The sequence below is a fragment of the Podarcis muralis genome, chromosome 15, assembly GCF_964188315.1.
Source record: "Podarcis muralis chromosome 15, rPodMur119.hap1.1, whole genome shotgun sequence".
Taxonomy (NCBI): Eukaryota; Metazoa; Chordata; class Lepidosauria; order Squamata; family Lacertidae; genus Podarcis; species Podarcis muralis.
The window spans coordinates 2,163,442-2,188,823 of NC_135669.1; the positions used below are offsets into that span (position 1 = coordinate 2,163,442).

At 44.1% G+C, this 25,382-nt stretch overlaps 1 protein-coding gene across 10 annotated transcripts in view; it reads left to right on the forward strand.

Annotated features, from left to right (window-relative positions):
- Positions 1-25,382, forward strand: part of PIWIL2 (piwi like RNA-mediated gene silencing 2) — a 94,225-nt gene that overhangs the window by 16,031 nt on the left and 52,812 nt on the right. For 7 of the 10 annotated variants that reach the window (XM_077919319.1, XM_028708685.2, XM_028708686.2 and 4 more), the window contains 4 exons: positions 921-1,044; positions 9,909-10,097; positions 19,744-19,854; positions 21,821-21,938. In XM_077919319.1, coding sequence (XP_077775445.1) covers positions 921-1,044; positions 9,909-10,097; positions 19,744-19,854; positions 21,821-21,938 — 542 coding nt within the window. Of the gene's footprint in view, positions 1-920; positions 1,045-9,908; positions 10,098-19,743; positions 19,855-21,820; positions 21,939-22,004; positions 23,945-25,382 lie in introns of those variants that run through there. The other 3 variants (XM_077919317.1, XM_028708688.2, XM_077919320.1) reach the window with 3 other exon arrangements.

Sequence of the window (25,382 nt, forward strand, 5' to 3'; positions counted from 1 at the left end):
ATAAATATGATATTAAAAAAAAGAGAGAATGTGGTGTCTTTATGATATATGGTTTATTTACACAAATATACAATCTGAGCCTATGATGGAGGGGTTCACAGCATTAACTTCCCAAGAAGGCCTTGCTTCTCTCATAGCCACAACCTTGGATCCAAGCAGAAATGAGACAGGGCTCTGGATCTCTGGTTTCCCAGCGTGCTTCATTGCTTCCAGCTTCTGACTCACATAACTGCAACTCTCTACTCCAGTCTTTGTCTTTCTAACTAACTGTGAGTTGAGGGAGGGAGCCCCACCCATTTGTCATCTGGCACAGAGCCCTTTGTTACCGTAATGGCTGATTACTTCACCAGGAAGCCAGCCTGGCTATTCCAGCAACTTTTCTTAGATTTTAACATTTGCTGGATCCAGGGACTAGAGGGGTCTCTGCATACAACCTACCCCTCCTCAAAGCTCATAATGGTTCTAGGGACTTGGTTTTGAGACTGCCCCAAAGCCTACTTTGGGTCAGTTAGCCCTATCACATAGGAGCTTCTCTCTTAAAAAGGTAAAGGTACCCCTGCCCGTACGGGCCAGTCTTGACAGACTCTAGGGTTGTGCGCCCATCTCACTCAAGAGGCCGGGGAGGCTGTCCGCAGACACTTCCGGGTCACGTGGCCAGCGTGACATCGCTGCTCTGGCGAGCCAGAGCTGCACACGGAAACGCCGTTTACCTTCCCGCTAGTAAGCGGTCCCTATTTATCTACTTGCACCCGGGAGTGCTTTCGAACTGCTAGGTTGGCAGGCGCTGGGACCGAGCAACGGGAGCGCACCCTGCTGCGGGGATTCGAGCTTCTCTCTTATACTTCAGTAATATTTGTCCTTGGGTAGTATCTAAACCTGTACAAATAACTTTTCTATCTTGTTTTTTATACTCTATTTAGGCCGAGGCATTTTGGGTGACATCAGTATCAAACCCAAAGTGGACTTGCCAGCACAGCATGGAGAGTTTAGAGGAGGGCCAGCTGGAGACAGCAAGGTGGAAAGGCAGCTTCTGGGACGTGGCAGGTGAGTAAAGTGATCCTGAGGTGAATATAGTATATTAAAATTATTTATATACCCCTCTTCATTATAAAAATCTTAGGGTGGTACAGAGGGATACACATGCACGTGCACACACATATCCAAATTTAGATTAAAACACAAAATTACAATAACAATCCGCAGTAGAAAAGAAATCAATAGAACAATCAGCACTGAAAGCCTGGATTTAAAAGTTGGCAAATGTTGATGAACAAATGTGTCTTTATTTATTTATTTTAAGTAAATATTATAAAGTTTAAATTTCATAGTTTGTAAAGAGAAATACAAAACTTAATATCATTTATCTTTTTTATCCACCTTTAATCTAAGTAAGATTAAAACATGATGCAAAAAGAAAGAAAAAGAGATAGCGACAAGAGAAAACAGATAGAAAAAGGCTTTCAAGGGGAAATAGAAAATCTATAGTTCAGAGATTGAAGAATTTTCAATTCTTCATCTCTCTGCTACTTATAAACAATAATCACTTCATCCACTCCAATATCATAGAATCATAGAGTTGGAATAGACCACAAGGGCCATCAAGTCCAACCCCCTGCCAAGCAGGAAACACCATCAGAGCACTCCTGACATGTGGTTGTCAAGCCTCTGCTTAAAGACCTCCAAAGAAGGAGACTCCACCACACTCCTTGGCAGCAAATTCCACTGTCGAACAGCTCTTACTGTCAGGAAGTTCTTCCTAATGTTTAGGTGGAATCTTCTTTCTTGTAGTTTCCAGGCCTTTGACCATTTTGGTTGCCCTCCTCTGGACACGTTCCAGTTTGTCAGTGTCCTTGAACTGTGGTGCCCAAAACTGGACACAGTACTCCAGGTGAGGTCTGACCAGAGCAGAATACAGTGGCACTATTACTTCCCTTGATCTAGATGCTATACTCCTATTGATGCAGCCCAGAATTGCATTGGCTTTTTTAGCTGCCGCGTCACACTGTTGGCTCATGTCAAGTTTGTGGTCAACCAAGACTCCTAGATCCTTTTCACATGTACTGCTCTCAAGCCACGTGTCCCCCATCTTGTATTTGTGCCTCTCATTTTTTTTTGCCCAAGTGCAATATTTTACATTTCTCCCTGTTAAAGTTCATCTTGTTTGTTTTGGCCCAGTTCTCTAATCTGTCAAGGTCGTTTTGAAGTGTGATCCTGTCCTCTGGGGTGTTAGCCACCCCTCCCAGTTTGGTGTCATCTGCAAATTTGATCAGGATGCCCTTGAGTCCATCATCCAAGTCGTTGATAAAGATGTTGAATAAGACCGGGCCCAAGACAGAACCCTGTGGCACCCCACTAGTCACTCTTCTCCAGGATGAAGAGGAACCATTGATGAGCACCCTTTGGGTTCGGTCAGTCAGCCAGTTACAAATCCACTGAGTGGTAGCATAGTCAAGACCGCATTTTACCACCTTCTTTACAAGAATATCATGGGGCACCTTGTCAAATGCCTTGCTGAAATCAAGGTAGGCTACATCCACTGCGTTCCCTTCATCTACCAGGCTTGTAACTCTGTCAAAAAACGAGATCAGGTTAGTCTGACATGACTTATTTTTCAGAAATCCATGCTGACTACTGGTGATCACAGCATTCCTTTCTAGGTGCTCACAGACTGTTTGCTTAATGATCTGCTCCAGAATCTTCCCTGGTATTGATGTCAGACTGACTGGGCGATAATTATTTGGGTCCTCTCTTTTCCCCTTTTTGAAAATAGGGACAACATTTGCCCTCCAGTCTGCCGGGACTTCGCCTGTTCTCCAGGAATTCTCAAAGATGACTGCCAGTGGTTCTGAGATCACATCTGCCAATTCTTTTAATACTCTTGGATGCAGTTCATCTGGCCCTGGAGACTTGAATACATCTAAACTAGCCAAGTATTCTTGTACTATCTCCTTAGTTATTCTGGGCTGTGTTTCCTCTGCTGAATCATTTGCTCCAAATTCTTCAGGTCGGGCATTGTTTTCTTTATCGGAGAAGACTGAGGCAAAGAAGGCATTGAGGAGTTCAGCCCTTTCTGTGTCCCCTGTTTGCATTTTACCATCTTCTACTCTGAGTGACCCCACTGTTTCTTTGTTCTTCCTTTTGCTACGGACATACCCATAAAAGCCTTTTTTGTTGCTTTTAACCTCTCTAGCAAGCCTGAGTTCATTCTGTGCTTTAGCTTTTCTGACTTTGTGTCTACATGTGCTGGCTATTTGTTTGAATTCCTCTTTGGTGGTTTCCCCCCTTTTCCATTTTTTGTACACATCCTTTTTTAATCTTAACTCAGTTAAAAGTTCTTTAGATAGCCACCCTTGCTTCTTTAGGCACCTTCCATGTTTCCATCTCATTGGTATTGCCTGAAGTTGTGCTTTTACTATCCCCCTCTTAACAAACTCTCAGCCATCATGAACTCCCTTTCCTTTTAGTATTACTGTCCATGGGATCTCACCCAGCACTTCCCTAAGTTTTATGAAGTCGGCTTTCTTAAAGTCAAGAAATTGAGTCCTAGTATGCTTGGCTGCTCCTTTCCGCTGTATAGTAAACTTCAGAAGAGCATGATCACTCGCGCCTACTGATCCTTCCACTTCTACCCCACTAACCAGGTCATCAACATTGGTTAGGACCAGATCTAAAATGGCTGTTCCTCTTGTTGCTTCTCCCACTTTCTGGACAACGAAGTTGTCTGCAAGGCCAGTGAGGAATCTGTTTGACCTTATGCTCTTGGCTGAGTTTGACATCCAACAAATATTCGGGTAATTGAAGTCCCCCATTACTACTATCTCCCTTCCTTTTGCATGCTTGGCCATCTGTTCCAGGAAGGCATCATCTATGTCCTCCGTTTGGCTTGGGGATCTATAGTAAACTCCCACAATGAGGTCTCTGTTATTCTTCTCTCCCTTAATTTTGACCCAAATGCTCTCACTTTGGCTTTGAGGTTCTAAATCTTGGATCTCTTCACAGGTATACACATCCCTGACATATAACGCCACTCCTCCTCCTTTCTTGTCTGGTCTGTTTCTCTGAAATAGATTGTATCCCTCCATTATTACATTCCAATTGTGGGACTTATCCCACCAGGTTTCAGTGATGCCTATTATGTCATATTTAGTTTGCTGTACCAAGAGCTCAAGCTCTTCTTGTTTATTTCCCATGCTTTGCGCATTAGTGTACAGACATTGAAGTCCATTAATCATTCCCCCGTGTCTCTTATTTAAGGATTTTTTCCTCCCACCACTAGGTCTGCGTGCTGTTTGCTCCATTTGGTCTATGACCTTTGGATGATCATCTTCATCAATTGATAGACTCCTACCTTCAGGAGCACTGTCTCCCTCCCCCACATTATAATAATAATAATAATAATAATAATAATAATAATAATAATAATAATAATTTATTTATACCCCGCCCATCTGGCTGGGCCTCCCCAGCCACTCTGGGCGGCTTCCATAAAAACCAAAAATACAATAAAATCACACGTTAAAAACTTCCCTGAACAGGGCTGCCTTAAGATGTCTTCTGAATGTCAGGTAGTTGTTTATCGCTTTGACATCTGCTGGAAGGGCGTTCCACAGGGCGGGCGCCACTACCAAAAAGGCCCTCTGCCTGGTTCCCTGTAGCTTTGCTTCTCGCAATGAGGGAACTGCCAGAAGGCCCTCGGCGCTGGACCTCAGCGTCCGGGCAGAATGATGGGGGTGGAGACGCTCCTTCAGATATACTGGACCGACGCCGTTTAGGGCTTTAAAGGTCAGCACCAACACTTTGAATTGTGCTCGGAAACGTACTGGGAGCCAATGTAGGTCTTTCAAGACCGGTGTTATATGGTCTCGGCGGCCGCCCCCAGTCACCAGTCTAGCTGCCGCATTCTGGATTAGTTGTAGTTTCCGAGTCACCTTCAAAGGTAGCCCCACGTAGAGTGCATTGCAGTAGTCCAAGCGGGAGATAACCAGAGCATGCACCACTCTGGCGAGACAGTCCGCAGGCAGATAGGGTCTCAGCCTACGTACCAGATGGAGCTGGTAAACAGCTGCCCTGGACACAGATTTGACCTGTGCCTCCATGGACAGCTGTGAGTCCAAAATGACTCCCAGGCTGCGCACCTGGTCCTTCAGGGGCACAGTTACCCCATTCAGGACCAGGGAATCCTCCACACCTGCCCGCCTCCTGTCCCCCCAAAACAGTACTTCTGTCTTGTCAGGATTCAACCTCAATCTGTTAGCTGCCATCCATCCTCCAGCCGCCTCCAGACACTCACGCAGGACCTTCACCGCCTTCACTGGTTCTGATTTAAAAGAGAGGTAGAGCTGGGTATCATCCGCATACTGATGAACACCCAGCCCAAACCTCCTGATGATCTCTCCCAGCGGCTGCATGTAAATGTTGAAAAGCATGGGGGAGAGGACAGAACCCTGAGGCACCCCACAAGTGAGAGCCCAGGGGTCTGAACACTCATCCCCCACCACCACTTTCTGAACACGGCCCAGGAGGAAGGAGCGGAACCACTGTATGACAGTGCCCCCAGCTCCCAGCCCCCCAAGACGGTCCAGAAGGATGCTATGGTCGATGGTATCAAACGCCGCTGAGAGATCCAGCAGAACTAGGAAACAGCTCTCACCTTTGTCCCTAGCCCGCCGGAGATCATCGACCAGTGCGACCAAGGCAGTTTCAGTCCCATGATGAGGCCTGAATCCCGACTGGAAGGGATCCAAATGGTCCGCTTCTTCCAGGCGTGCCTGGAGTTGTTCGGCAACCGCTCGCTCAATCACCTTGCCCAGGAATGGAAGATTTGAGACTGGGCGATAATTGGCCATCGTGGCCGCATCTAAAGATGGTTTTTTAAGAAGCGGTTTAATAACCGCCTCTTTCAGCGGGTCTGGGAAGGCTCCCTCACGGAGGGAAGCATTCACCACCCCACGAAGCCCATCGCCCAGTCCTTCCCGGCTAGCTTTTATAAGCCAGGATGGGCAAGGATCCAGGAGACAGGTGGTTGGTTTCACTCGTCCAAGCAGCCTGTCCACATCCTCGGCAGTAACAGATTGGAATTGATCCCACTCAACTTGACTAGACAGAACTCTAGCACTCTCCCGCCCCGGCCCTGCTCCCACGGTGGAGTCTACTTCTTCCCGAATCTGAGCGATTTTATCTGCAAAAAACTTTGCAAAATCATTGCAGGAGAACATGTGGCCCGTACTGGGCCCCGATGTTGCAGGTGGTTCCGCTAAATTGTGAACCACCTGAAAAAGTCTCCTGCTGCTGTTTTCTGCAGATGCAATAGAGGCGGTGAAGAAATTCTTCTTCGCCGTCGCTATCGCCACTTGGTAGGCTCGACATTGAGCTCTAACCTGTGTCCGGTCAGATTCGGAATGAGTTATCCGCCACCGGCGCTCTAGCCGTCTCAACGATTGTTTCATTGCCCTCAGATCCGTGGAAAACCACGGGGCTGTCCGGGCTCCATGCAATCGGAGAGGGCGCTTCGGAGCCAAACAGTCAATAGCCCTGGTTAACTCCACATTCCAGCGTGCCACCAGGGAATCGGCTGAAAGGCCATCAACATGGGATAAAGCATCCCCTACCACTCTCTGGAAACCATTTGGATCCATTAAGTGGTGGGGGCGGACATTAGTCAGTTTAAAGCCCTCCTGATGAGGTTTCTGAGATTTTTGGCAAAAACATACCTCCCAACCGCTGTGAGGTGCAGCCCATTGCTTGCCAGAAGTCCATCTTCAAGAAACTGCAGTCCGTGATCTAAGGATCCAAACCGTTCCTGTTTACACCATTTGCGAAGCCAGCTGTTCACTTCCACTATTTTTCCCTCTCTCCCTGGGCCACGTCGTTCAACTGGGAGGACAGATGAGATGACAATTTGTGCATTTAATTGCTTCAATTTCCTGCCCAGAGCCTCGTAGTCTCTTTTGATCTTCTGGAGGCTATTGCTTGCAGTGTCATTGGTTCCCCCATGAACCAAGAGGAAGGGGTATTTGTCAGTGGGTTTTATGATTCCTTGCAGTCGTTCAGTTACATCTTGAATCTTAGCCCCGGGAAGACAGCACACCTCCCGAGACATCTTGTCAGGCCCACAGATCACTGCTTCTGTTCCCCTCAGTAGGGAATCCCCTATCACCACTACACGCCTCCTCTTAGGTTTGGTCGAGGTTCTTCCGTGAGCTGTCCGTTCCAAGGTCGCCTGCACATTCCCTGAGGACTGACTTTGCTGCTCGTCTTCATATACCTGATCGACTATAATGAGGGAGAGATCCTCAAATGGAGTCTGTTCTTCGTCTTCCATGCTAGGGGAGAGGACTTCAAAGTGATTGTGTATTTCTAAACAATCAGAGCGAACCCTTGGCCTCCTACTTCTTTGAGTCACGTTTCTCCATATATCTGGCACCTGTGTTGGTGAACTAGCCTCCTTCTCAGGGGTGTCCCCTGTCTCCTCCTTGGTGGAGACGGTGTTCACTGTTGCTTCCAAGAAGAGCTCCAGCTCTCTAAGTCTTTGGAGCGTAGCTACACGTTCCTCCAGTTGCTGGACTTTGTCTTCTAAGAGGGCAATCAACATACAATTGCTGCAGGTAAAGCTGCCTGCAACCTTTGGCAAGATGACAAACATTGCGCAGGAACCGCAGGCGACCGCAGCTGTTCCCTCACCCTCCATCGTGAGAACGTGTCGTTGGGGGTGGCTACAGCGGTCCTCCATCTTAAAAAGCGTGAAGACAGGACAAATAATCCCCCTAAAAAAACCTCGGTCTCCCCCAACAAACATTTGAGACTAGCTCCCCTAAATCTAAAAGATGCATCAAACTGCGCGCGCTGCTGCCCTGCAAGCTCTGATAAGCTCTGCCCCCTCTGATAAGCTCTGCCCCCTCTGACCTTTACACAGGGAGAGCAGCTAATCAGCCACAGAGAAACACACACACAAGAAAACTCTTTTGCTCCTTCTTCAGCTGCTGCCCTGCAAGCTCCAACAAACACCCAACAAAACCATTTTATATAAACAAACATTATTTTCAATCCCCAGATCCTAAGGTCATTTCATTTTCTTTTTCACACAAAAAGTCTGAGAGATTTCCAATCTTTAGTACATGTTAACAACGACTTTCCTCTGATTAAACATGTCAGTTTTGCCATCTCAGCTAATTTCATTAATTTTAACAAGCATTGTTGGTAATGATGAATCTTTCTGCATATAGTCTCGCTGCTGTAATGTGAGGATGTGAGGGCGATCTGGCTGCGACATCTGTCACCCCATTGATCGCCAGGGTTGATTTGGCTGATCTGGCTGGCTAGGCGGGTGTCCCCTTCCTCCCTCACTGCTCCATGTGCGTCCCTTCCGAAGCTGCGCGCTCGGTGGAAGAGGATGACCATCCCAGATAGGAGGAGTGTACCGTTCTTCGGTCAAGGGTATACGATAGCTGCGCTCCCCTGCTAGAACCTCCAAACAAGCTGTAATCATATATTGAAACAAAGTTCCATAGTCCTTTTCTAATTGTACATCCATAAGTCCAAGCAGGAAGAGTTCTGATTTCAGTTCAAAGTAAATTTCAAAATTCTCCGTATCTATGTATGTGTATCCAATATTGTTTAGCTTTTTAAGATGTCCACTACAAATGTGTTTCTAAAAGGTATACATGATACCAGAAATGCCACTTGTCCTACCTTGGCATGCTTCATTTAGTCAGCCAGTAATTATTCAATGATGATCCATTAGATTTGTATATCTTTCTGGCTCAAGTGAAATGAGCTCAATGATCTAGGTATCAGTTTTCAAGTAAAAGTTCAAAGCCATTAGTTCTTTCATTAGTTTCACTTGAAAGATGCTGTGGATCTGATCAGTCCCTCTTTTATATAGATGTGAAATTTCACAGATTTTATTATGAGAACCATTGATCACAAATCATACTGCTTTTTTGTAAGTTTTTATTCACTTTCATCTTTAAACTGTTTAACATAGTTGCATTGAGATATATATTTACATTAGGGCATATAACTGCAACACTTACATAAAAACAAAAAAAAAAGTAAACACTGACATTTCTGAATAAACAAGTTGTGTCGGCGTGTATGTGTCATAATTATTCCAGCTATTACAAATATGAAATGATGTATGTATTGTTTAGATTAGTAACCATAAGTAAAAGGTATTACGTATCAATAATAGAATTTATAGGAAGCAGGGAGGGGGGAAAGGGGAAAAATTAAGATACAGTGGTATTTTGGTTCCCGTACAGCTTAGTTGTCAAACAAATCATCTCCCGAACGCCGCAAACCCGGGAGTGTTCTGGTTTGCGAACGTTTTTCGGAAGCCAAACGTCCGATGTGGCTTCCACGGTTTCCAGTTGAGTGCAATAAGCTCCTGCAGCCAATTGGTTTTCCTGCAGCCTTGGTTTTCAAACCGTTTCAGGAGTCGAACAGGCTCTCGGAATGGATTAAGTTTGAGAACCAAGGTACCACTGGACGTACTTCATGCATGCCAGAAAATCATATTTTTTCCCCTGTAGCCTTGTAGCCCTGGAGGATGCTGCTTTGAGGGACTAATGGACAGAGTATAACAATTCCAGATTATTGGAGATTCACTATTTCTATTCTACTTCTGTACAGAATGTGTTGTACAATTCCTACCTCATTTGTTCATAGAACAGCTCTGTGTGGTAGCCAGACTGAGTGCGACTTGCCCAAACTGAACTCTGGGTGACGGGAATTGGAACACAAGTCTTCTGCATCTAAACGATGTACTGCACTTCAATGGTGTTGAGTTTGGGGAATTTCCATTGTAAAATATGTTGGGTTCTGAGCTTTATTTAAAGCCGTCTCGCATGCTGTTTGAAAGCTGATAAGGAAATCATTGTGCTATGTATTTCTTTTTATTCTCTTTTTAGTTTATTCAGGGTACCTGGTCTTGTGGAAAGTGAAATTCCTTTTGTTGGTCTTGGAAGAGCAGGTTTGGGACTTGGTAGGGCCCGTGGAGACTCATCTGCTGTAAGTGCAGGAGTTCTGCAGAAAGCACCAGTAGAACCTCCTAGATCAGAGATTTCTTCCGAAGTTTCTAACAAGCTTGTGGAGAAAAAGTAAGTGAAAGCTGATACTAAAAATCTATGATGGCTGATCATATCAATAGAATCTTCCTTGTCTCCCTCTTTAATCATTAATCTGCTACTGGGGGGCATTCAAAGTTCTTGCTGGAAAATGCAGTGTCTAAACGTTTGTCTACAGATGTGTGTCTCTTCAGAACAACTGAGTTTTATGCAGAAGATATCAAAGTTTGTTTCTTGTGTTGGCTGCAGAACCTCTTTTATTGTACAGAAGCATGTTCTATCTTCAGTTTAGATTCTGCTAGGTGTTCCAGAAATCATAGAATCATAGAATCATAGAGTTGGAAGAGACCACAAGGGCCATCGAGTCCAACCCCCTGCCAAGCAGGAAACACCATCAGAGCACTCCTGACATATGGTTGTCAAGCCTCTGCTTAAAGACCTCCAAAGAAGGAGACTCCACCACACTCCTTGGCAGCAAATTCCACTGTCGAACAGCTCTTACTGTCAGGAAGTTCTTCCTAATGTTTAGGTGGAATCTTCTTTCTTGTAGTTTGGATCCATTGCTCCGTGTCCGCTTCTCTGGAGCAGCAGAAAACAACCTTTCTCCCTCCTCTATGTGACATCCTTTTATATATTTGAACATGGCTATCATATCACCCCTTAACCTCCTCTTCTCCAGGCTAAACATGCCCAGCTCCCTTAGCCGTTCCTCATAAGGCATCGTTTCCAGCCCTTTGACCATTTTGGTTGCCCTCCTCTGGACACGTTCCAGTTTGTCAGTGTCTTTCTTGAACTGTGGTGCCCAGAACTGGACACAGTTCTCCAGGTGAGGTCTGACCAGAGCAGAATACAGTGGCAAATACAGTGGCAATGTAGTGCTGCATATTCATTTGTCTTAGTGGTTAATTAAATCAGTCAAATAAATAATGAAAATCTGACTTTAAAATTTTAACAATATTACCTGTCATTCTGGCTTTTAGCATTTCAGTTGTTACTACAGTAAGCCCACAATTTATGTGCTTGGGAAAAATAAAAATAAAGGGGCAGAAAGTGGGCGATTGTCGGAGAAAAAAGACTTTGGCAGTCCCACCCACCATTGAACCCAGTGTGTTTTGACCATACATGATTCTGGCTTTAGGCGTGATCCCTGGAACATAACCCCTGCATAAGTTAGGAGTGTACTGTCCTCTGTACAGTTCCTTGAGAGAAAGTTGAACTGAACTTGTGCAATTTACTTCTTAGCTCTTAGGAATGTTTGCTAAGTGGACACTTATTTTATCATATGGGCTGTGTTTATACATTACACGAAACCCTGGTGTGTAGCATGATAAGTGTGAGCGGGAAGCAGTTGCCATGAGCCTTGGACTCATTCACTTCCCCTTCTGCTGTGATGAGGATGTCAGCCGCTTTCCCCTTAAAGTAAGCATACGTTGGGACTTCTGGGTTGGCGCCAGCGCCGAATGGCGGATTCCCTCCGAGCTCCGGAGGGAGTCTGCTCGTCAGGGGTCGGGTCCTGCCGCGCCGGCGACGCGGGGACCCTCAAAAACCACGGGCGCAGATGCCCGTGGACTTGGTGACTCGGCGGGCACCGTTAGCGCCCTCCCGACCCGCGAAGGAGCCTTTTTAAAGGCTACGGGACGGGGAGCGGCGTGGTGCTGCGAGTCTTCTGCTTCCCCTGCCGAGCGAAGCCACATGCCATTCGACGGAGAGCGCTGACTTCTTCCTCTGAAAATCTGGACTCAAACTAAAAACAACAACCCGTGAGTAATTTGGATATTGGATTAAAAAAATTCTTTATTGGATTCGGCACGAGCGGGGGGAGGTGCAAAGAGGAAGTCCGTCTCCCCCCCATTGTAAACATTTCAAAGCAAGGATTTGACAACTAAGATCGAGAGAGGAGCTTTTGTTTTGCATAAAAGTTATTAATTGCATGGATTGACAATACAAGTGATTGTGCTGGAGGAGAAGAGTTAATATTTTGATTAAAGTGCCACCCCTCCCGAGACCGGGAGTGATCCGCGAGAGGAGCCTGCTGAGGAGAAATAGAAGACTTTGACAGCTGTCAAACTAGCTGTCAAAGTTGGAAAAATAGAGAACTTTGTTTCTGACGTTCTTGCCGGTTACATTGGTCACAATATAGTTACAAGTTGTTGAAAATAAATAAGGACTGAAACAAATTAACTTGGCCTTTGGGTTTGAAGTGAAAGGAATACTGAATAACCAGAACCCCTCTAGAGGGGATTCAGGGACATTACAAGAATGGCAATAGGCCGGAAAATACTAGCTGACCTGGATGAGGTTGCCTTTCTCGTGGGAAAGTTACAAAGGATGTATGAGCAAGGCCATGTTTTGTCTACAAGTTCCATAACTTTTGAGTCAACAATAAATGCACCTATTGAGTTGGAAAAGGACTTGATGTACAAAACCCAGGCAGCAGAACAAGAAAAGAACTTAGGAAAAATTGAGGAAGTGGAAGAAGTGGAAGAAGATGCTGATCAGAAGGAGCAGGAAGGAGGGGCTGCAATGCTGCAGAGGGCAATGGTGAGCCGGAGGCCTGCCAAGATGGAGACTACAAATTTGATCAAGGTGGAAGGTGGAGCTTTTGGGACATTTGTTTTTTTTTGTTTTGTTTTTTTTTTAAATATTTTTTATTACGTTTCTTTTCATAGTTTTATACATTCCAAATAGTACAGAAGAAACCAAATACAAGAAACACTTTTTTTGATTTTTTTTTAACAAAAAAGAAAAAGAAAAAACCTTAATAAAGTTATAGATATATAAACATTCCACTTTCCGTATATCCCCATTGGACTTCCCCACACCTTCCAAATCTGCGTTCTTTGTAATAACAATATCAGCAATTTGTTACCTTATTTCAAACCTTGTTACAACTTTCAGTTATTATGTCTCCGTATTCAATATGTTGTATCTCAATTTTAATACCTTTAAAATAAACATAATATGTTTGGTTCACTTATCTTCTTTTCTCATTTGTGACTTATTTTACCATTTGCTTAATCATATTTGCTAAAGCATAACATTTCCAATAACATGCACTATCTTAAGATTCATACAACTTATAATATTTTTGCAAATAGTCTTTAAATTTTTTCCAATCCCCCTCAACTGATTCTTCATCCAAATCTCGGATTCTGCCGGTCATTTCAGCTAGTTCCATGTAGTCCATCAACTGCGTCTGCCATTCCTCCAACGTGGGTAAATCTTGTGTCTTCCAGTTCTTTGCAATGAGTATTCTTGCTGCTGTGCTAGCATACATAAACAAAGTTCTATCTTTCTTTGACACTTTCTGGTCTACCATGCCCAGCAGGAAGGCCTCTGGTTTCTTAGGGAAGGTATACCTAAATACCTTTTTCAATTCATTATAAATCATTTCCCAGAAGGCCTTCACTTTTGGGCAGGTCCACCAGAGATGAAAAAATGTCCCTTCTGCCTCCTTACATTTCCAACATTTATTATCAGACAGGTGATATATCTTAGCTAGCTTGACTGGGGTCATGTACCACCGGTATATCATTTTCATAATGTTTTCTTTCAGGGCACTACATGCCGTGAATTTTATTCCGGTGTTCCATAACCTTTCCCAGTCTTCAAACATAATGTTATGTCCCACATCCTGTGCCCATTTTATCATGGCAGATTTAACTGTCTCATCCTGTGTATTCCACTTAAGCAGCAAGTTATACATTCTCGATAGTATCTTAGTTTTTGGTTCTAGTAGTTCTGTCTCCAATTTCGATTTTTCCACTTGGAAACCGACTTTTTTATCCATCTTAAAAACCTCTTGAATTTGAGCATAATGTAACCAGTCTCGCACCTTATTTTTTAGTTTGTCTTGGCTCTGCAGCTTCCAATTGTCTCCAATTTTTTCAATTATTTCCCAATATTTCGGCCATTGGGCCTCCATATTGGGCCTTTTTCGAGCCTTGGCCTCCATCGGTGATAGCCACCTCGGGGTTTTACTCTCTAATAAGTCTTTGTATTTCATCCAGACTGCAAAAATTGCTTTTCTCACAATATGGTTTTTAAACAATTTATGAACTTTAACCTTGTCGTACCATAGGTATGCATGCCAGCCAAAAGCATTATCAAAGCCTTCCAGATCTAGGACATCAGTGTTTTCTAACAAGAACCAATCTTTCAACCAGCAGAAGGCTGCAGATTCATAATATAACCTCAAGTCCGGCAGGGCAAACCCCCCTCTTTCTTTCGAGTCAGTTAATATTTTAAACTTTATTCGGGGCTTTTTGCCCTGCCAGACAAACTTAGATATGTCCTTCTGCCATTTTCCGAAGCATTCCACTCTGTCCACGATCTGTAGGGTTTGGAATAAAAATAACATTTTCGGCAATACATTCATTTTTATAGCTGCAATTCTACCTAACAAGGAAAATTTCAATCTTGACCAAATTTCTAAATCCTTTTTAATTTCCAGCCAACATTTTTCATAATTATCTTTAAATAAATTCAAGTTTTTGGAAGACAAATAAATCCCTAGGTATTTCACTTTTTTAACCACACTTAATTCTGTTTCTCTCTGGAACCCCTCTGTTTCTGTAGATGTCAAATTTTTGGTCAAAACCTTAGTTTTTTGTTTGTTCAACTTAAATCCCGCAACCCGACCAAACTCTGCTATAAGTTCTAACACTCTTTTTGTACTGGGTTCTGGCTCCTGTAATGTCAAAACTAAGTCGTCTGCAAAAGCTTTCAATTTATATTGTTTCACTCCGACCTCTATCCCTTGTACCAACCGGTCCTCCCTAATCATGTTCAGCAACACCTCCAGGACTGATATAAATAAGAGAGGGGATAGAGGGCACCCTTGTCGTGTTCCTTTTTCAATTTTAAACTCTTCTGTCACCACATTATTAACTATCAGTTTAGCTTTTTGCTCTGAATAGATTGCCTCTATTCCATTCTCAAACCCCCGTCCCACTCCCATCCCTTCCAAATTTTTTTTCATAAACATCCAAGAAATGTTGTCAAAGGCCTTCTCCGCATCAATAAAAATTAACACTGCTCTTGTATTAAGGTTAGTTTGCAAGAGTTCCAAAATGTCAATAATGTTTCTAGTGTTTTCATATAAATGTCTACCAGGGAGAAAGCCTGCTTGGTCCTTGTGAATTACTTCATTTAGGACCTTTTTAAGTCTACTTGCCAAAATGTCTGCAAATATTTTGTAATCCACATTCAGGAGTGAGATGGGACGGTAGTTCTTGAGCTGGGTCTTTTCAGATTCTGACTTAGGTATCAATGTGATGAAAGCTTCCTTCCACGTTTCTGGTGCCCTCTTCCCATCCATAATCTGGTTGCATACCTCCAACAAAGGTTGTATCAAGTAGTCCTTCAGAGTCTTATAGTATTTGGAGGTAAGCCCATCCGGGCCTGGAGATTTGCCTAGCTGCATACTTTGAATGGCACCTTCAATTTCCTGTGAAGTTATTTTAGAGTTCAAGATTGATCTTTTGTCTTGAGTTATTTTTGATAATCCATTTGTCTTTAAGAATTGGTCTATCTCAAATTCTTTCTGAGGCCCCTGTGCGTAAAGTTCTTTAAAATATCTGTGGAAACACTTCATAATTTCTTCTGGTTTCTGAACCATTCTCCCTTCAATCTCTAGATTTGTAACTGTGTTTAACTTTTGTCTTTTTTTTAGCTGCCAAGCTAGCAGCTTTCCACATTTATTTGCTGATTCAAACGATCTTTGCTTCATCTGTTTAATTTTCCATTCGATTTCTTGATTCATCAATTTAGAATATTGTGCTTGATGGAATTTGATTTCTCTCAGCACTTCTTTTGACTTTGGGTTGGTTCTCAATTTTTTCTCTCCCTGATGAATCTTCTCCATTATTTTGTCCTTCTTTCCATTCCAGAGCTTTTTCTTGATTGAGTTTTGTTGTATAAGAAACCCTCTCATGACAGCTTTGCTAGCGTCCCAGATCATTCTTTTTTCTACTGTAGTGTTCAAATTTATCTCAAAGTAGTCCTTTAACGTTTTTTGGGCCTTTTTCACAATCTCTTGATCTCTTAAAAGGGTGTCATTCATCCTCCATCTGAAGGAACCGGTTTGAGTAAGTCTGAATTCTAATTTCAAAGCGTTGTGGTCGGAGCATGTTTTTGGGCAGATTTCCACCTTTCTGGTCTTGGGTGCCAGCCCTCTAGACGTCCAAATTTGGTCGATCCTTGTCCAGGACAGGTGGGCCTCAGAGAAGAAAGTTCCTTCTTTACCTAGGGGGTTCTTTGTCCTCCATATGTCAATCAGATCCAAATTGTCAATCAGTTCAAAAAAGGTTTTCGGCAGTCTGCCATCAGATGTTAGGTTTTGATTTTGAGACTTATCCATATGTGTAGACACCACTCCATTCATATCTCCCATCATTATGATGTTGTTGTAGTCCAAATAGTCCAGCATAGTCTCATGCAGCTTCTTGAAAAATTCTGATTTCCCGTCGTTTGGCGCATATATTCCTAATATCAAAATTTTTTCTCCTTGTGTCTGAATTTCAATCGCCAGAATTCTTCCTTGTTCATCTTTAAATACAAATTTTGGTGCCAGGCTCTCCTTGGCATATATCACCACGCCTCTTTTCTTGACCTTGTCTGATGAGATAAATTCTTGGCCTAGTCTTTTGTTGACTAAGACTTTCCTGTGGAGCCTGGTCACATGAGTTTCTTGTAAACAAATAATGTCCAATTGTTCTTTCTTCAATATGTGAAATATTTTCCTTCTTTTTTCCGGGGAATTTCCGCCGTTTATATTCCAACTGAGTAGCTGCAGAGACATCCTGTACTATTTTGTTGCACCTAGAGTGGTGTATCTTCTTTATCCTCTGATCCCGAGGGTGTTGGGCCTGGTCCGCCTCCAGGCGGTATCCCATATTGTGGTAGAGGCCAATGTGTTGCTGCTTCTTTTTGGAGATCTTCTCCGTGGTCGTGCAGGAACTTTTGTAAGTCCTCTGGTGTTCTTATTTTTACCTTCTTCTGCTTATAAGTAAATGATAATCCTTGTGGAAACTCCCACCTGTAGCGAATTGTGTTGAGTCTCAACAATCTTGCCAGTTCTGAGTAGGTGGCTCTCAAGTCCAATAACTGTTTTGGTATATCTCTGTAAATTTCGACCCTTCTGTCCTGTATCTCCAGTGAATTTGCAAAGTGTAGGCCTAATATTTTGTCTCTCTCTTCCCTTGATCTCAAAATTATCAAACAATCTCTGGATCTGTCCTTCCTTACCTTCCCAGTCGAAAAGCTGAAACTATTTTAAAATCACTTTCTTCCTTTATGTCCCAGAATTTTGAGAATTCTGTTGTCAAGAATCCAATCAAATCTTCTTGTTCAATTTCTGGAACTGCCCTCAATCTGAGGTTATTCTGACGATTTTTCAGTTCCACCATAGAAAGATAGGCTTCCTGTTCACCAATTTGTTTGTGCAGAGGCTTGACTTCTCCTTTAACTTCCTCGACCTCTTTTTTAGCTGCCGTTGCTATTTGAATAGCTTCCCCAGCTAAATTACGGTTTTCTTCTGTTGCTCCTTGCAATTTTTCAATTGCTTGTGTATGCTGGGAAACCTGGTCAGTCAATTTCTGGATCGAAGATGTAGCTTGGTCAATTTTTAGTGATTGGTTGTCAGCCTTTTGATTTAAAGCTGCCAGTTGCTCCAAAATTTGTTTCAGAACTCCCTCAGATCCTCCTGCTGCCATATCTTCCTCTGCAGGATTTTTGGGCTTTTCGGCTTCTGCCTTTTGTTCGCCCAGCACAGCTGGGACCGAAGATCTGCGTCCCTGAATCAAAGTTGTTTGTACAAGCTGTGCCTGCTTTTTTTCTTTTTCCTTCTCCTTAGCTTCCTTTGCTTTGGCTGCTCTTGTCTTTCCTGTACCACTCATCAGTCAATGTTCAAGGTCAAATTATTGTTGTCCCATGGGAAAGACAGATCCAGTTTAAAAACAATCCAATGAGAGAGAATAAACATAAAGCAGTTCCCAGGCCTTTATATTTCCAAAATCCTCTAGGGGGAGTGCCACCAAAGTTCAGAAAGAAGAAGGCAACTTTTCCGCCATTAAAGTCCCTGTTATGTTAAAAAAACACAATAGTCCCAGAACAGTAATAAAAAAAAAAGTCCTGCAGAGTGTTTTTAACTTTTAACAAAGTTTCAGAAAGGTGCCTGTAACTTGTATCCAATCCAACTTGTTTAGGCTCAAAAGTATCACTTACATCTCTAAAAGTTTGTAACAGTTCCGCAGTTAAACAGTTTCCCCTCCGGCAGCCCGACGATTTGGAATTTAACTTTCAATAGCCCCCAACCGAGGGGGGTCAGTCCAGTTTTTCTTTTAAAAATTTACTCACAAGAAAGTCTGTCTTTCCTCTTTAGCAGTCACTTCTGAAAGTGCATGAAAGTCCCTCTTTAGCGCTTCCCTTTTCAGCTGCTTTCCGCTTCTCAGGTCCTTTGCTTTGATCTTAAAAGCAGTACCGGAAGGCGGACTTCCTTTTTATCGTCTCCCGGTTTCAGCCAATTTAAAGTAAAATTTGTTCCCCGCATTTAACGTCCTTACTCACGGGTTTGTTGTTTCAGCCAGATCTTTTAAGGAAGAAAGGTCGACGCTCATCTGTGACAGCCGCGCGGCTTCGCTTCCGCAGAAAGAGCGATGAACTCACAGCACCGCTACCCCTCCTTCACTCCGGAGCCCCTTACGGGGTTCCTTCCGTGATTTCAGGGTCGCTCCAGGTGCCCGCCGAGTCCCACGGCCATGGGCTCACTCTGCCCGTGGTTTTTCTTAGTGGGTCGTCGCTGTGCCGTAGCGAACCGACCCTTTCCTGCGGAGCCCCTCTTCAGAGATCGAAGAGGACCGCCATCACAGTTTCGCGCCGCCTCCGGAAGTCGAGCTTTTGGGACATTTGGATTTGAAAAGATTAAGAAACAAGATTTGAGCTCCACCTTTAAACATGGAGGTCTGGCTGGAAGGATCTTGGAAACTATAGGGATTGTGCCCCTCCGAGCCTTGGCGTCAAATACAAAGGACTTTCAAAGAAACCGACAGAGAGGGACTGAAAGAGATTTAAGGGCCTCAGATGTGAGGTTGCCAGGCTGATAGTAGATGGACTAATGGACAACGGTTATGGGATCGAAACCGGGGAAGGGAGGGTGGGGTTTGGAAATCCAAAGGCTGTTTGATATCTTAAAAATTTTTTTTTTTAAATTTTTTGCTGTTATTAGTATAAAGATGGGGAATCCGTGGAAGGGAAACTGGGCTGATCTTAGGAAGGAAATCTTAAGTATAAAGGATTAATGTATAATAAGTTAAAAGCTGATACGTAAATTGAATTAAACATAATAAATTAAGGTTAAAAAGTTAGGGATAAGAACTCGCTGGACAAATATTTGGATGTGGAATACAAGAAGGGGAGGTGAGGGGAAGTTCTGGAAAAAATGTTATTGAAAATTTGGAATTGTAAAGGGGAAATTTTTCTTTTTTGTTCTTTTTTTTCTTTCTATCTTTTGTATTACTTGAAACTTTAATAAATATTACTTAAAAAAAAAAAGTAAGCATACGTTGTCCTCCAGACCAGGGATTTTGCTTTATCACTAGTCAGTTTCAGAACAAGCGAACTGCTCATACCTCTTAAATTAAGCATGTAAATTATTTCAAGTATGCTTTCTTCCTTCTAGAGAACCGCTAATGAAGCAAGGCTCAAAAGGAGTACCTGTTCCCTTGGCTTTAAACCTGATAAAAATCCATTGTCAAAATGAAGCTGTGTATCAATACCATGTGACATTCAGGTAGTAATTTTTCACCATTCATCTGAGCTGTTGAAGGATTGTTGGTTTTATTTGTCTACAGACAAGGTACTTGGAAGTAGCCATAAATCAATCAATCTCTCTCTCTCTCTCTCTCTCTCTCTCTCTCTCTCTCTCCCCCTCTCTCCCTCTCTCCCCCTCTCCCCCTGCCCCCCACTTTTTATATGCCTATAATGCCGCTGTTCTCAAAAAGTAGGCCATGTGACATTTATTGATTGGTTCTCAGGATTCTTCATGTTACAATTCTAAACTGGATTTGAATTTTCAAATCTTTCTACTTGTGTTCCTACCCCCACCAACACACGGAAGCTTAAAAAGATGAAAGTGGTTTGTCCGTGAAGGGAGAGTTACGAGCCATGTAAGCTTGTAGTAGAATTTGTGATGCCCCTCTGTCTTAAATTTATGAGTGTGTGACTGTTCTGTAAACTGTAACTGTTAACCAGCATCCCATTCACTTATTTTTTATATGGCAGCAGGTTTTTGTTGCAAATGCTGTTGCTATTCATCCAAAGTTGTGGGTGAGGAGCAGATTAGCCCCCTTCACACCATGTGAAAGATGAAACTAGAGGTGTAAAAATTCAGGAAATTTCAAAGCTATAGGACTGTGTTTGTGTTTCCCATGGGCTTCTGGAGGATGTGGGATGAGGAACAGAAGTTTTGGGATAAATGGAAATAAATGTGATACTTACCAAACCTGTAAATATTCTGCTTAACGACATAATGTGTAACTTGGTTAGTATATAAAAATATACTATTGGAGACATGAAATATACAGAGCAATTCTATGCATGTTTACCGTATTTTTCGCTCTATAGGATGCACTGGATACAAGACGCACCTAGTTTTTAGAGAAAAAAATATTCCCCCCCCCAGCACCAAAGAGCAGCGGACAGGCCCGGGTTTCGCCCCCAGCCCCAAAGAGCAAAGAAGCCAAGACAGCGAGCGGGATCCATCCCGCTCTGGAGAGGCTGTGCAAGGCTAAAGAGGAAGCCAGGATCCATCCCGCTGGCTGTCTTGGCTTCTTTAGCCTTGCGCAGCCTCTCCCGGCTGGCAATTCCCCCACCTCCCACAAAAGCCCACAGGAGCCGTGCACCCTTTAAGGAGCGTGCGGCTCCTGCGGGCTTTTCTACGAGGAGGGAGAAGGGACTGACTGGCCGCGTCAGTCCCTTCTCCCTCCTGGGGAAAAGCCCGCAAGAGCCGTGCGAAGCTTGTGTGCGGCTCTTGGGGGCTTTTCCTGCCTGCCTCCCCCCTGCATTCGCTCCATAGGACGCACAGACTCCCCCCCCCCCTAGTTTTTAAGAGGGAAAAAGTGCGTCCTATGGAGCGAAGAAAAATACGGTACTTGGAAGTGAGGCTCTGCTTAATGATGCTTACTCCCAGGTTAGCATGTTTAGAATTGCAGACTGAAAAGTAGAAACCAGCTTAAGTTATACTAGGGTGAGGGTTTTTCCACTGACTCATTAATCAGCATCTTCCCCACCCTTATTTGCCTTATGTTTAACCCCCCCCCCCCAAATGAATATACTGACTGGAGAATATACAGCATTTAAACTGAAGTATTCCTTCTGTAACAGAATATTTTTGAAATCAAATCAAACACTATCTTGGAACAGAAGTGTATAAATAAATTACTGATCTGAAGAATTCACTAGACAGCATAACAGCAAAGATTGTTGCTCTGCTTGTGGAATAGAATTGTGTCTGTCATCTCAGTGACATTGGGTAGTTTCCCCCCAGTACATGATTTATTAAACTTTACTGGACTCTTTTCTACGGACTTTCATGTGTTCAGATGTTCTTCAGACTTGATTGATCATTCTGTGAGTTCTGGTTTTTGAATGTCTTGGCCAGGAGGAATGGAAATACAAATTCCTCTCCCTAGTGAGGAAATTTTGTGAGCTCCATATACTGTGACTCCTCGTTTCTCTTCTACGTGCTTGTCTTCCAGCCCCAGTGTAGAATGTAAGAGTATGCGTTTTGGGATGTTGAAGGAGCATAAATCAGTGACGGGAGAGGTTACAGCATTTGATGGCTCTATTCTCTACTTGCCTATAAAGTTGCCTGAGGTAAGGCCTGATACAGGAGCCAAAGATGTTTTATGTTCTGATGTACCACCACCTACATTTCCATTTTCCCTCTTGTGGATTCTTCTGTGTGGGACAATAGTCAATAAAAATCCTCTTCCTTAGGCTATAGAAGCTGCCATATGATGCAGAAATGAGAAAACGTGTGACTAGTGTTAAGCTTAAGGTGCAGTGTGTTTCCATGAGAGTTATAATGAAAAGATGTTGGGAGTACTTGGAGTACTTGAGTGTATGCTAGGGATGTAGCTCACAGGTAAAACATACAGAAAGGATTTTGTATAAATCGTCTCCGGAACAGGGGACTGTCTGGCACTTTTTCTTTTTAGAGAGCACCTTCTGCATCTTTCAAACCATCTATCAGTTTAGAGGTGAATGGTGAAGTTTCTATTTACTACTTGAACTAAAATACATGCAGTGAAACTAAAATACACTTAAGGACTAGACCACTTTTCCAAAATAAAGCAAGGCTAGATTTTTTACTTGGTATGGTTGCCATCTTGAGTAATGATCATCCGATTTTTATATTTTTAGTTGCCATCTTCAGCATTAAACCTATCAAGATTTTTTAATGTCAGATATTTTGTACTCAATACTTAAAGTACCTTATTGCCCCCAAAATAAGCCACACTCCCCCCCCCCCATTCTGACAGTGAAAAGTTAAAGTGTGGCTTATATTTGTGACCTTTCCTTTCCCCTGATGCCTTCAGGGAGGCTTGGGAGTGGCTGGTAGGCTGCGAGCCGCGCTCCAGGCTACTCACAAGAGCAACACCGTGCAGCCCGCCTGCCACTCCCAACAGCACAGGTCCCCCGCAGAGCAGCCCAGGAGCTGCTGGGGGGGGGGGGCAAAAGGGAAGGCCATCGGCAAAAGGCAAGAGCAGCCCAGTAGCACGGGGCAACGGCTCACACCCCACCTGCTTCTCCAACACCTCCCCTGAGCCGCCAGAAATAAGGGGTAAGGGAGGGGAGGCCACTGGCAAAGCGACGTAGCAGGAGTGGAGGGGAATGTCTTTTTTTCTTTCCCCCCCTCGAATTTTGCAGGTGCGGCTTATATTTGGGCCAGTACAGTACTACCTCTCCCATATGAACCAATCCATACCCTGCAATCGCAATGTGTGTGGCCTCCTTGGGAGGTTTGGAGGGCAGCAACACAAGAATAGGCCTGTTTTAGTGGTGGCTCCTCGCTTGTGACATGCTCTCTCCAGGTAGACTTATGTGGCCCCATCATTACATGCTTTAAGCACTAGGGGAAAATAACTTCCTTTTTGTCAGGCTCTTAATTGACTGGCCTTGAGTGGTTAGAATGTTTTAATCCAACCTTTTAAAAATAGAATCATTTCTTAGGTTTTTATTAATATTTCTCTTTTATGCCAGTTTGTGTTTATATATTGCAAGTTGCTTTGGGTTACATTGGTTCAAAAAAGCAACCAACACATTTTAATTAATAATAGTCATTTTCACAAAGATTACTGCTAATTTTTATATCTGCTCATAAACAATTTATACTTTAATAAGTTTGAAAAATTCAAAGCTGAGAAGTTGAAAGTGCACAAGTTTTTGCATTGAATTTCTGAAAAATGACAAATGGTTTTGTCCTAAGTTAGAGCAGAGTGATGCTCACTGTTTCTGGCATGCAGTGAGTCAGCTAGACAAATTCTCTTAATGCAAAACCAACAACTATAATCCATTGAACATGTTTATTCACTGAAAATCATATAACCTTTGATTTCAGTTGGCTTAAGACACCTATGTCCCCTAAAACATGGTTTTGCAAAAAAAGGGGGGGATTTGCCAATGAGACCTCTAAATTTGAAAAAGAACTTCTCCAAGCTAAGAATAAATATATCACAAAGATGTATAACCTCCTTTTAAATAGGGAAGTAAAGGAGAAGGAAGTGAAAGGATCTATGATATGCTGGGCCCAAGATCTAGGATATAATATTTACATGAATCAATGGGAACAATTGTGGAGAATTCATATTAAATTTACGGTCTGTATCAACTTAAGAGAAAATGTTATATAAATGGCACTTGACACCAGCAAAGTTAGCCAAAATGTCTAAGAACAAGTCAGAGTTATGTTGGAGACGCAAGAAAGGAATTGGAACATACATGCATATGTGGTGGGATTGCGAAAAGATTAAATGTTTCTGGGACCCCGCCTATAATGAATTACCGTATTTTTCGCCCTATAGGACGCACCGTCCCATAGGACGCACCTAGTTTTTTGGGGGGGAAATAAAGGGGGAAAAAATATTCCCCCCCCCCCAGCCGTGGGGGAAGCCCGAGCTTTTAAAAACGCACCTACCGTAGTTTTTAGAGGAGAAAAGGATATCTGCCCAAGGCGCGGGGCGCTCTGCTTCAGTGCGCCCCGCGCTCCGGGCAGCAGGCTGCTATCTGCCTGAACAGCAACCTCAGGACAGCAGTAGAGAAAATACCGATAGGGGTCTTGGCGGCGCTCACCTTCGCACCCCCTCAAGAACCCCCAATTTGTCTGTGCCTCCTAAATGGCTGCCCTGAGGCTGATCCCTAAAAAAACCCACCCCACTCACACTCACCCCAAAGCCAAGGCTTTGTATTACCCCTCCCCCCCAAAACCCAATTCAAAACACCCTACATGTAACCCCCCCAAACCGTGCCTCTGATCTCTCATTTCCCCCCCAAACCCCCTTGCCCCAAAAAAGAGGGTTCAGACCCCCCTCCTCATCTGGAGGCAGGCACCTTCCTTCCTCCACCCCCCCCATTTAGATCCCTAAACTTACCTACCTCCCCCTCCCGCCAGAAGATAAAAAAATGCCCCTTCCAGGAGGAGGAGGAGCAAGAGGTGCTCCCCACCCCGAAAGAGCCCCCTCCCCTAATCAAGACCCCTCCCGCCCTGTCCTCCCCCCTTCCCCCTCCCCTCGGGGATTATCTCATCCCTCCTTCGCCTCCTTCCCCGATGCAGCTCTGGGGGGGGGGGGGAGTCCGAGGGAGGGGGAGAGGAGGAAAAGGGGGGGAGAAGAAGAAGAAAACGGGGGAGGGAGAAGTGGAGGCAGCGCCTGCGAGGAGGCCAGTCTCCGCGCTGCGCCACAGCAGCAGCCGCCTTCCCGCTCGCCTTCCCTCCTCACCTGTCAGCGCCTGTCCCAGGCCGCTGCCTCCTCCTCCTCCGTCCCCTCTCCGCCCTCCTTCCACTCAGTGCCCTAGAGGCTTCGCCCGCCCCCGCTGCCTTCCCCTCAGGCCCGCCGTGCGCAGGACAGCAGCCGCCTCAGCCTCCTCCTTCTCCCGTCCTCCTTGTGGTGGTGGCGTCTTCCCCACAGGCAACAACATGGAGGCGGGAAGGAGAGCGGGCGCCTCGCGCCGGGCGGGGGGGCGGTTTGAACTGCGCGCGCCCGCCCGCCCCGTTTCTCCCTCCCTGCCTGCCTGAATGGTAAACAACGGGGCGTGGCATGC